At 38.7% G+C, this 11,597-nt stretch overlaps 1 protein-coding gene across 1 annotated transcript in view; it reads left to right on the top strand.

Moving 5' to 3' along the window:
- The window catches only part of LOC104498930 (Down syndrome cell adhesion molecule), a gene marked incomplete at its 5' end in the record, with an annotated part of 63,485 nt that overhangs the window by 25,061 nt on the left and 26,827 nt on the right, over nucleotides 1-11,597 (top strand). Inside the window, 3 exons of the mRNA XM_010142370.1 lie at nucleotides 1,764-1,794; nucleotides 7,401-7,516; nucleotides 10,291-10,440. Of these exons, the coding sequence (XP_010140672.1) occupies nucleotides 1,764-1,794; nucleotides 7,401-7,516; nucleotides 10,291-10,440 (297 nt within the window). The remainder of the gene's footprint in view (nucleotides 1-1,763; nucleotides 1,795-7,400; nucleotides 7,517-10,290; nucleotides 10,441-11,597) is intronic.

Below are 11,597 nucleotides of genomic sequence, written 5' to 3'. Positions count from 1 at the left end.
CCATGAGTTTGTACCAGAGTTTTTCTTTTTTTTTTTTTCCTTTTTTTTTTTTTTTTTAATTCTTCAGAAAAAATGGGTCCCTTCTTGGGTCCTTAGAATTCAGTAGTAAAACTCTCTCTGACATCATTTGGGAGCAGCAGGAGTGGTAATTTTGTTTATCACTAATGATAAAGACATTGTCATCTACTGTGTAGTACAAGAGGGTTAAAAGGAAAAGGCAATCCCCCAAAAAAGTGAAAAATAGGAAGTCTGAGTGCCTAAATGGAGCATTATTTCAATTAGATGGGACATGTCAGATGAAGAGTCCTTCCCTCCACCAGGAATCTGCTATACTTTGTGCTGAAAAGGGGTGGAGGAAGGTTAAAAATAAAGGAGCGGAGCAAACAGATCTAGAGAAAGCACAGAATTCCAGCTTCTCCAGCAGCAGGTGAGAAATAAAGGCTAAGACGGGCAAGCTGGCTCAGTGTCAGAGAAACAGAATGTATAAGGAGGATGGAAGGGATTTTGCTGAGATTTTTCAGAAGAAAAAGAGCCCTTTGACCATTCCTTTTAAAGATTAATATGAATGTAGAGAGAGCAATGCATTAAGACGGTGATTTGTTTCTGCTTGCATCCTCTAAATTTTAAAGGCAGGATATTTAACAGGTTCACAAGCAAGGAAATTGATGTAAGGGTAGGAGACCCGAGAGGTGAATAAGGAATAGAAAAGGTGAGATGGAGAAAACAAAGACAGATTCAGTAAATGTCTTGGCATGTGCTGGTAGTGTTACAAGCGACAGATAAAAGAAGAAATTTAATGTTTCACGTAATAGGAGAGCTGCTTGAAGACTTAGAACTTGGAATTGTTCTCTTAAATTTGCTTCATTTTCTTGCACAGAAGGCTGCCTTGTTGCTGTGTGATATACTGAAGGACTCTGGAGTCAGCATTTTTAAGAGAGTTTAGCATCAGACTGCAGGAGAAAAAAGCACAGCTGTCTATTTTTGCTGAATAATACTACAGAAATTAATATATTATCTTGATGAAGTTTTACAGAAAGCTACCTAAAGAACACTGGATGAACCAGCCTTCGGCTGTATCTTTTGATCTAATAAATGCTGGAATAGACATATCCCCATAGGATTAACAACAATGACAACAATAGAAGTATTTCTTCTTCAGCAGTGCCGCAATTTGCAGGGCTAATCCATGTGGGAATAAGCCACTTCTTGTTTCGTTGCATAGACCCAGTTTTGAACTATTGCTGGTGGAAAAACATTCATATTTGAGAGCAACCAACCAGTTGATTCCTTGGAGTCCTCCCTTGCTCAGACCTCCACGCAGTCAGGTTTGGTTTGGAAAAGGCAGGTTGGCAACTGCCGTACAGCTTGGGTTTTGCTTCTGCCCGGAGATGGGTGTCAACATTTCTGTCTTCCTGACCTGTTCACTTGCTAACCATGGCATGAAGGAACAGAGTTCCCCATCATTTGTTGAACTGTTCTTACTTCTAATATGTTTCTGCAGTTTCTTCTAGTTAAGCCCATGGTAGCTTGTACTTCTCTACGCATCTTTGGCGCTACTGAGGAACTAAGCAGGGATGATGTCTGGGGCAGAAATACAGTTTCAGCAGAAGTAGTAACTTTTAGAGATTATTTTATTCTTGCCACTGATCTGAGAAACAACAGTAGTCTTGCACATGGCTGATTCAGATCATGTATTTCCTATAAATCCATCATCTATCAAATAGATTTTCATTTGTGATTACATTTCTTTTATTTTCTTCTAGATGCAAAGAGTTTGGCTGAAATGCTCATGAGGTAAGAATAGATTTAATAATTTTGAATTTAAAAATGTCTGTCAAATATGGCATTATATTGCAAAATTGTTATAGGGACAAACAAAGAAGTAAGCCTTCAATTTCTAAATCTTTTTTTCAAAACACATCATCTGACTGTTAAGAACTAGAACACATTGTTGGTTAGAAATGTGAGAAAAAAAAGAATTTGTGGGTGCTATCTGTGAGAGAATACATTGGTAAAAAACAGAGAACTCTTGTGTTAGTAGATTAAATTATAGAAGTTATGTAGGTCCCTTCGGACATTTTTCCTATTCAGAAAAACACTTTCAAGATATGTATCAAAGTAATTGCTTTTCAGAGATCATATGATTGAAGGCAGTAATTGCCTGCATGCAAATATCTCTAAACTTCACAGTTTTATTTATGTAATTCACTACTTCTAGCTGTTTATACCCAAAGGTGTAGAAGTGCAGGTAAATACATTTATTATTTTTCAGTTCTGTTCCATCAGCTTGGCGTCCAGAAATCTAATTCAGTTGTTGAATTGCAACAGAATGACTATTCTGGAACCACAATTCTTTCAAAGATGGAAATTTCATATCTTCAATGTTTGGTTTTTTCGTCTGGGGAAAATATTGAACTTTAAAACTGATGCATATGTTTGAAAATGGGATCACCAAGGGATTATTTTTAAGCTCAAATGAGTTTTGGGTTGCTAGAAAATATTTTTATTTTTAGGCAACAAAATTGAAAATGTCATGGATATTTTACCAAATGAACTGTGCTTGAAACTTTCTCACCTGTGATAAATTTCACCTACTATTGTAAGAATATACTTAGCAAAGACACGGTGACAGGTGGTTTTAGTGTAAACTCAGCTCTATGCCATCAGTCTGCAAATGCATCTAAATAATACCACCGATGTTAACAAGACTGGTCATGCAGGTCAGCTCACACCCTTCCCATCTGTCAGCTAGAAAACCCTGCTAACAGCAGATCGCAGGTTTGAGCAACTTCAGGAAGACCTGCTCTGATATTCTTTGGTTTCCCAGAAAACAGCAGAGATTAGCATATGCACAAAGTCTGTTCCCTGAAGATCTTCAGTCCCAGTAACAACCACACATAACACCTCTGCAAAACTGGTAAACCTCTTCCTTAGCCCTGGTTTTAGCATCATTAGTCTTGCCAGCACCTCTGCAAGGCCGCTTCAGAGTTTCACTCCTCTGAAGCTTAGAAAACTTTCTCAGAACTGCCAGTGTAAGTGCTCAGTTTTCACCCATTTTTTCCTCTGCCAGTGTCAACCTTCTTTTACCCACCCCAACTGATGCACTCAGAGAGCAGTCGGGTTCCTTCTCAGCCTTTAGTTCAGAGCTGTTTTTCTAGGTAATTCATCTGCCACCATTTCTTTTTGCTTTTCCTTTCACCAGCTTTGCGATATGATAATCAAGTAGGTTTCTCCCATCTCATTTATTAACAAATGATCTTGTTTTTATTAAATAATAGTATTTTATATTTCTTCTCTAAAAGTGTGAACAAGGGCAAATGACTATTAAAACAGGACTTTAGAGGACATAGGATATACAGGCCTCTATTTGCACACATGTCAAACTTGGAGTTCTCAAAGTGATGCTCTTTAGGCAAGCTTGCTTTCCACAAGCTAAGCACTCTGTCAGTTGTGATGTACCTGTGAAATACCTCCAGTAAAAACCTTAGCTACCCACAATCAGTAGATGTTCCTGAAGATTTAGTATGTTAATAATCAAAGCTCTTGATATCTTGTATCTTTCATGTTTCATCAAGATCTGCTATGATGCGAATATCAAGAAAGAGAGTATGCAGTAGGTTGCACTTTGCTGTTTAGGTATTGGACAGAGAGCAGAAAAGATTATTCCCTTTTCACATCTAGTAAGGTGTGAGGAATAGAGAGAGCTTTGTGTATCTTTCTCTTCGAGGATATTTTTCTGAGAGTGTGTAAAGCGGATTAACAATGGAGCTTTAGTCTGCTTTGAAAATTGCTGGCTTTGGCTGTGTAAGTCGAATGTCTGGGGAGCAGGATAAGCCCCAGAAGTTAGCAGTTTAATGGGATCTGCACAACTTGTTGCTGACGCCTTAAACTTGCAAATAAAAATCCCTGCTGCTGCACAATCACAGCTTTTTAATGGTTTTTTTTTTTGGTTGAAAGCCTCAGTCCAGCCAACTTCTTTGTAAAAATTCACTGTGAATCACTATAGCAATCAGCTGAGCTTTCTAATTTTGAACACAAAGTGAGGAATATTTTCTCCCCAAATATTCCTCTGTTATGCTGATTACTTACAAGATGTAGTTTTCCATATGTTTTTACAGCAACCAGCTTAGACATCAGGAAACCGTGAGGTAGCCTGACTCTCTGCCAATGACCCAGAATGACTTGGGTTTACATAGCACCATATTTAATCCCTTTATATAACTAGTTTTATAGGTTTAACCCTCTGATGTGCATACAGATATTTTCAGTCACTCAAGTATTTTTTTTTTAAAGATACAAAAAGATCGTTTAAAAGGGGGTATTCTTTTAACAGTGCACACTCCTTCAAAATACCTTATACATTATGCTTCCCCTCTGGAGAAAGGTCCTTTTATCCACAGACTGTACACAAAAGCTGTACTCAGTCAGACCGGAAAGCCCACATACCCAAGTATCTGTCTTTCATAATGTCCAAAAGCTGACACCTTGGTAGACTAAAAGACTGCAGCAAGTGCATACTGACCAGTTCCCCAACAGAGTCCCAGTCTCCAACAATTTGGAGGCCAGAGACGCATTGAACTAGAGGGAATGAATTGTATTATACAAGGTCTGACAGGTAAAGAATAGCCATAGCACATGTTTAAGTTCAGGGATTTTATGTCTGTATGTTAAGGAAAATATAGGTGAATATGTTTTCTCCCTGTAAAGAATTAATCATTGGACTCTTCATCCACCAGACCATTATAATACTTGGATGCCCAAATTTTCCTAGTTTAGGAAAACCAAACTTGAAAAATTGCAATCCTAAAAATCTTTGCTTCACTGTCAAGTCCTAGAGGCACTTAATTGCTGTTGGTGTGTAAGATTTTTATAACCTGGAAGTTAAGCTATTGTGGTCTGCAGAAAATAATACAAAATTCCTTGAGCCAGAAAGAGATAACAGAAGTAACTCCCTTGCTACTGACTATTTCCTGTTCTGTCTTTGGGCATGTCATGTCACCATGCTGCTGCATACGGGAGAATTAATTAAACCACTATGGGGGATGTGAGAGATCACACAAAACAAGGTGTACCTCTCGAGCATAGCAGGGAATTTTCCTGAATATAGAGAGGCCTGTGTTCCAGTGCTGGCTTGAAGGACTGTCCACATACTTTGCATGAAGCTACCTCTGAAGCCAAGAATGGAACTCAGAATTTTCTCTTGGCAGGTGAACAATATAACCGCAAACCTGAGGAACTGCCCTCCTGTTCCCTGTGGTCCAAACAATAATTTCTGTTCCACTGAGTACTTGGCAATAGTGGGAATATAGAGCAGAAGAATTTCTATCTCTCACTGGGACCCTGGAGTCTGCATTCTCCAAGGCAGATATCTGATTTGATCCCTTTGTCTCCAGTGTCCCTGATGAGCTGAGAAGGGGTGCAGGGATGCGTTTGTTAGGCTCAGTCATGTATTGCACAGATTCTATATGTATCTGATTGCATGTATCCTATAACTACCGGATTACTGATTATTAATTGAACTTGGACCTCAGAGATTCAGTTTCCTACTTGATCACAGGTTTTCTCTACAATCTTGGACAAGCCCAGAGTAGTCTGACTTTTTAAGGGCATGAATTCAAGCATATTTGGCATGCAGATAATATTTTAATCTCTGATTCTTTTAACATTTCAACAACTTGAGTGAAAACCAATAGGAGAGTGGAATCTAATTCATGCAGAGACCTTGCAGAGACTTTGAGAACATCAGTGTGGAATTTATCTGCATTTTGGGATCCTAAATGTCTTTGTAAATTTATGTGCTTAATAAGACACTGACTGCTTTTTTCCACTGATTATACGTGGAGAAAAGTCTGGCAGCCTTTGGGTAGCTCTTCTGATATTTTGCTTCCATAATGATTAAACGAGGCATTAGTAGTAGGCTGTTTGAATGTATTTCAGCTATCCATCTGTACATGATGGCAACAGTACCACCTAACCACGCAAGTGAAGACAGGGACATTAAAGTCTGAGATGCATATAGTGTTAATGCTGGAAACAACAAGCGCAGGGAAAGCCAGAAGATGAAAAACATCCAGAGAAGTGTACCTGTCTGTCTCGCTGATCTCACTCTTGGGTTTGGAGCAGAATTACTGACCACATGACAAGGAAATGCCTCCTAAAAAGGACTTCTAGGAGAACCTCCAAAAATGCAACAGTCAGGTCTTGCTCACATGGAAACACAGCAGAAAGTTAAGGCAAATTGTCTAGAGATGTGGGCTCATCACACATGCATTAATCTCCTGTGCAGAGGCCCACACTCAGAGCAGACATGAGCGTATCATCAAGCAGCTTAATAGTCCTCTGCTGGTTCCATTAACAACAATAATTCACTGCCAAAGGAGAATTAAACTGAGTGATCTACAGCTATTTTACACTAGAAAATGAGCTTCCTCTTAGATTTTAAAGCTCTTTAAAGTGTGAGCACTTGGATCACACTACTGAGTGATTTGTCTCAACTTTCCTCAGCTGCTCTGCATAAAGAAGAATTTGCAAATGTTTCCTCTCCTCCAAACAGTAATTACATCTAGAAGGGCAGAAAGTTCCTGCGTTTTTAGGGCAGTCAGAAGGTTTCTCAGTGCAAGCTCTATAATAGAAGTTATTGTAGCACTCAGTTTCACTATCCATTTTCATTTGCTTTTGGTAGACAGCTCATTTAAGAAGTCATTTTCTGGTACACAAACTTCAAAATGAAATTGTTTCAATTTGCATGATGATAGAATAATTGGTTTATGTTCTTTTTTAGAATATTGCATCAATCAATTAGAAATAATCCATGAATGCAAACAAGATTTGCAATTTTAGTCTTGGAACATCGATATGACTAAACCCTTTATTTATTTTATGCAACTTCTTAATGGAATCCTTAGTTATTAATTTTCTTTTTCATTTATCAATTCTAGTGATATTTGGAATTTATCTAATGAAAAACAATGGAAAGTTCAAAAAGCAATTAGAAATTACTCAAGACATCATTTTCCTACCAACCCGTTTGATCAGCTGTGTGTTCCTTTACTCATATTCATGAGGAATGAAAGAAAAGGTCCAACATGCCAATGTTTTTACTGATTTCATTACATGAAAACACTTGAAGAAAACTATATAAAATTTTCAAGAGTTTCCTACTGAAAAAGAATAGACCAAATTCCTTAGCTCTGTGCATTCATCTAACCGCTTGTTGTGTGCAATAAATTAATACTGTGCACTTGTTTTGAAGAGAGCAAAATAAGACGTACAAGTATTTATGCTGATTATGGTTTAATTATGTTTTATTTGAGCTGGACAGATTTAAAACGAGGAAGTTTTTGCAAGTATCTTTTCATTTAGGCTGCATGCTAATGTGTTCTCTTCTCTTTTGTTTTTAGCAAGAACACCAGGACATCAGATACACTTAACAAGCAGCAGCAAACACTGAGGATGCACATAGACATTCCCAGAGCACAGCTTCTGATTGAGGAGAGGGACACGATGGAGACCATTGGTAAACTCTTGATGGGCGTGTTCTCACCGGTTAATTTAACAGGCACTTTAGGAGGACTTCCTCAACTCCACACATTTCCCCCACTGAACACATCAAGAAAAAGGAGCTACAAAGTAATTTGCCACATATGAAAACTGAAATTATTTTTTTTCTCCCCTTTGAATCACTTTCCACTTCAAGCACTCTCAGTACAATATTTAAAATAATGCAGGGCATTAGGAAAACGAAACTGGTAGAAAGAGCCGCTTGAAGAAAATGCAAATGAAGACTGGCGGTTTTATGATTTTCTTTTTGATTTCTCTTTTGGCTTTGACTAGGTGGTTGGATCACTGGCATTACTTATAAGGAAAATGAAATTCTGAAACTGCAATACCAGTATTTAAAAATTTGCAACAGCCAACTTCTAAAACTTACACATTACATATTATATCCACCTGTTCATAGCAAATGATATTTCAACATTTTGATCCGTTTTCAGCTTTTGTGTATCTATGCCAAATTCAAACCTAAACTCTTTCACCGAAAACACAACAGAAAACGAGGTTTCTCATGTGGCTGGCACATAGCTGAACTGTCATGAAGAATAGAATTGTTTGGTGTTGGGGTTTTTTTCCAAACAGTTTAAACACAAGATGTCTGAAATCTCAACAGAATAAAAACACAACCTGATCTCCTGTCTGTATGGGAACACACTGTGACAAGACCCTCCAAAATGACTGATCTTGTTAGACTTCTGACGGTTTTTGATGAAAAACTGTGTAGAGGAAGCCTGTGATTGCTGAGAGTTTAACAGCATCCCAGGGAAGGTTTGGCCAGAGAGGGAAGCTTGGCAAGCTGGGAGCGGCATCTCTGCATCTCCTGTCCATGCCCACTCCGGGGAGGGACAAGCTGCTTTAACCCTGCACCCTGTCACACTTGTCAGTCTGGCGTGGGGGTTGGCCTCAGAACATATCACAGTTTGCACTGCAGATTTGAAGAGGACACCTATGCTTCACCTGAAATACAGACTTTTTTAGTCCTGACTTGAGCTTCCCAAAGTTTGCCTTTGTGCTGCAGTCTTTTGTGCCAGGCTTCCTCCTAAAGACAGTTTTTACTTTTGAGTTACAGTTGCTGAGCAATAGGGGGTTATAGTGGAGGTGTCATTAGGGCCTCAACCGCAGCAATGCGATCAGCGCCTTGGTAAAAGCCAGATCTCCACACAGCACTCAGAATAAGCAGGCGCTTTGGAAGTCTGTGACATAATTTACTGCCAAAGGGCTTTATTCCCAGCCTGAATAAGAGCTCATCTTTTGCCAGACACAGAGTAATTTGACTTCATAATGCTCATTCTGTTTATGGCCTTCTTTGGGTAAAAAACGCTAGTTATGTTATTGTTCAGAACTGTTCACTTTAATGGTGTCTTGTCAGTTTAAAAATACCCAACACAGGAATGCTTTGAAGAAGTGGATTAACCTCTGCTGACTAGCAAATGCACAGAAGCCCCACTGCCGCCAGTCCCCTTAGAAACACACAATGCAAATCTATATAGCGTAGCATGGCAGGAACTTCTTGTGGCTATTAAGAACGGATTTAAAAAAACTGTAAAAAATGCAGAAGAAAGTCTGATAGCATGAAAATAGTTGTTCTGCAAGCACAAAGTCAGCGGAAGATTTATTTTATTGCTGTTAAACCTTCCATGATCAAGTGGACCAGATTCATCTTTGAAGTGAAATACAATATAGAGCTCAAAACTGGAAAAAAAAAAAAAAGAAGAAGAAGAAGTAGTAATGCTGTATATAGTGTATATAGCATCGGCTTTCTGCAGGGATCGAGGTCTGTGTAGAAATTTGGTGAATACATCCTAACCCATGCGGAAGCAATAGGCAGCAGATCCATACAGCAACAAAGGTCAGCACACCTATTTTTCTTCCAGTTCTGCCCGAGGTCAGGCTTTACCTTGCACCTCTTTTTTGCAGCTTTGGTAAAGCGCATAGTCAGCTGGACTGGCTATGTTAAGAGACACTTACATAACTAACATAAAGCTTCTTTTTTAAACCTGGACTAGTGAGGTTTGTTGCAGAGAGAGCTGGTAGGTCTTACACCTTAGCTTCCAGAACAGCAAAACACTGGACTTAAAGATACGTAGGTGCCCTGCCAGTATATTCCCATTGTCTTCACTACTGCACTCATGTGCTCAACAATAAGCAGCTCCCTAAGGACAGTCTTGAATCATGGCCATCCGTTCTGCAATATTTCGTCTCCAAAGAAAAGGCTGACTGGTAGAGGGTTAGTGAGCAACATTACCTCATGACTTCCTTTTGGGAAGACATGGGTGACTTCACTTGAGGACATTACTAATTATGTTAACAAAAGAAATACATTGAATATGTTGTTGGAAAGCTCACCTGAGCTCTCTGAAAACAAAGGAGAAGAGAGTAGTGTTCAAAAGATGGGAAAGCAGGAGTTAGGGCCAAAAATAATTACACACAAATTAGCTTTTTGGAAGGATGCTTGATAGTCTGTCGCAGTTGCACATCTCTAAGGTGAAATCACAAAGACAGACATGAAAACAACACTTATTCTTTAGTTTTGTATGAACTTTGAGTTTAAACCCAGAGGCTCCCAAGCTGTGGTACACGCTTCAAAGCCATCTTCAGTCCTGCAGAGAAGAGGGAGCTGCCACTGTCAGTGGTGATGCACAGCTGAGAATATGTCTGGGGATTTGCTATAAACATCTTATGACGGCAAACCCGAAGTTTGTTACTCATCATCAGATTGGGGTTTTTTGCTTACAGATGACAGATCAACGGTTCTGCTCACTGATGCTGACTTTGGAGAGACATCTAAGCAGAAGTCACTGACTGTCACCCACACAGTACATTACCAGTCCGTGTCCCAAGCTACAGGACCACTGGTGGATGTTTCTGATGCCCGACCAGGAACAAGTAAGCATCTAAGAGAGTATGTTGTTTGGAGAGGAGAAAGCTATAAGAAAATGAATCCTGAGCTCGTGCATTTGCGTCCTCATGGGTTTTTCTTCTTCAGTCTGAAAGTTGAGTGAAATCTATTGAGGTCAGCAGAGAACATTTCTTATACAACTGCACTTAGTGATTCAATAAGGTAAAAATTTCATATGCATCTGAAATGTGGGTGTAGTGTGAAATAATTCATACCTGGCCTTCATTAATCCAAATGCTTGATAGATTTTAATTTCTGGAGTTTGTTAGGTAAATTAGCTTAATGGCCTTTAGTGTCTATTATGTTTTTCCTCAGTGGTCATTGTTTATTCTATTTCAAAATACATCTTCCCTCCTTACCTCTCCATCAGACAAGAAATACATTTCTCGTTATGGCTTTTCTGAAAAAGTTGTATTTCCAGTTTGAGTTATTGTGGTAAATTATTTTTTCCAGATATATTGATGCTGAGTTATTCTTGTAGTGATTAAAATAGTATCATAAAATAATACACTGCTGCAATCCATTCTTTTTATTTCTCTCATTAATGTGCTCCATATCTATGTAAATGAAAAAAAAATCACTAGATTGAAGGAATATTTACGAGTTAGGAGTATTACCAAAGTATAGTTCACTAGCAGTATGTAATTTCTAAAACCTCTTGGCTTATTTCTCTTTCCGAATTTGTTTATTTGGTGACTTTGGTGAACATAAATGCTGCAAGCTTAGTTGCTAGAATGCCAGTTATTTGAAAAGTCTTCATTTCAACTCCATTTCCCCCCCAGTCTCTGTAAATGACAGCTGTTCTGGTCCTGACCTTGCTGCTTTTCTAACTCTGATAGCTTTAAGATATGAATAGTTATTTCCTGAGGGCTAGATTAGTACCACCATTGTCCATCTATGGAGAGTCATGTCATTTGAATTAGGAGAGTCAAGATATGATATTTATTTTCTTTTTGGTACTACTCTTGTCTCGCTTCTTTAGGACATGTACATACTGGCTAGCCTGCTCACTAAAAGCAAAAATATCATCAAATAATTTTTATCATGTTGGCAGATCAAGATCATCTGAGTAAACAATGGACTCGCCACTGTTTTTCAATCCTGCTCCTTCTATTAGGGCAAGAGGCACTACTCCCGCATTGCC

Source organism: Buceros rhinoceros, unplaced genomic scaffold (genome assembly GCF_000710305.1).
Source record: "Buceros rhinoceros silvestris isolate BGI_N320 unplaced genomic scaffold, ASM71030v1 scaffold11728, whole genome shotgun sequence".
Lineage (NCBI taxonomy): Eukaryota > Metazoa > Chordata > Aves > Bucerotiformes > Bucerotidae > Buceros > Buceros rhinoceros.
Note: the sequence above shows the minus strand (reverse complement) of the source record. Positions and strands in the feature narration are given on the sequence as shown.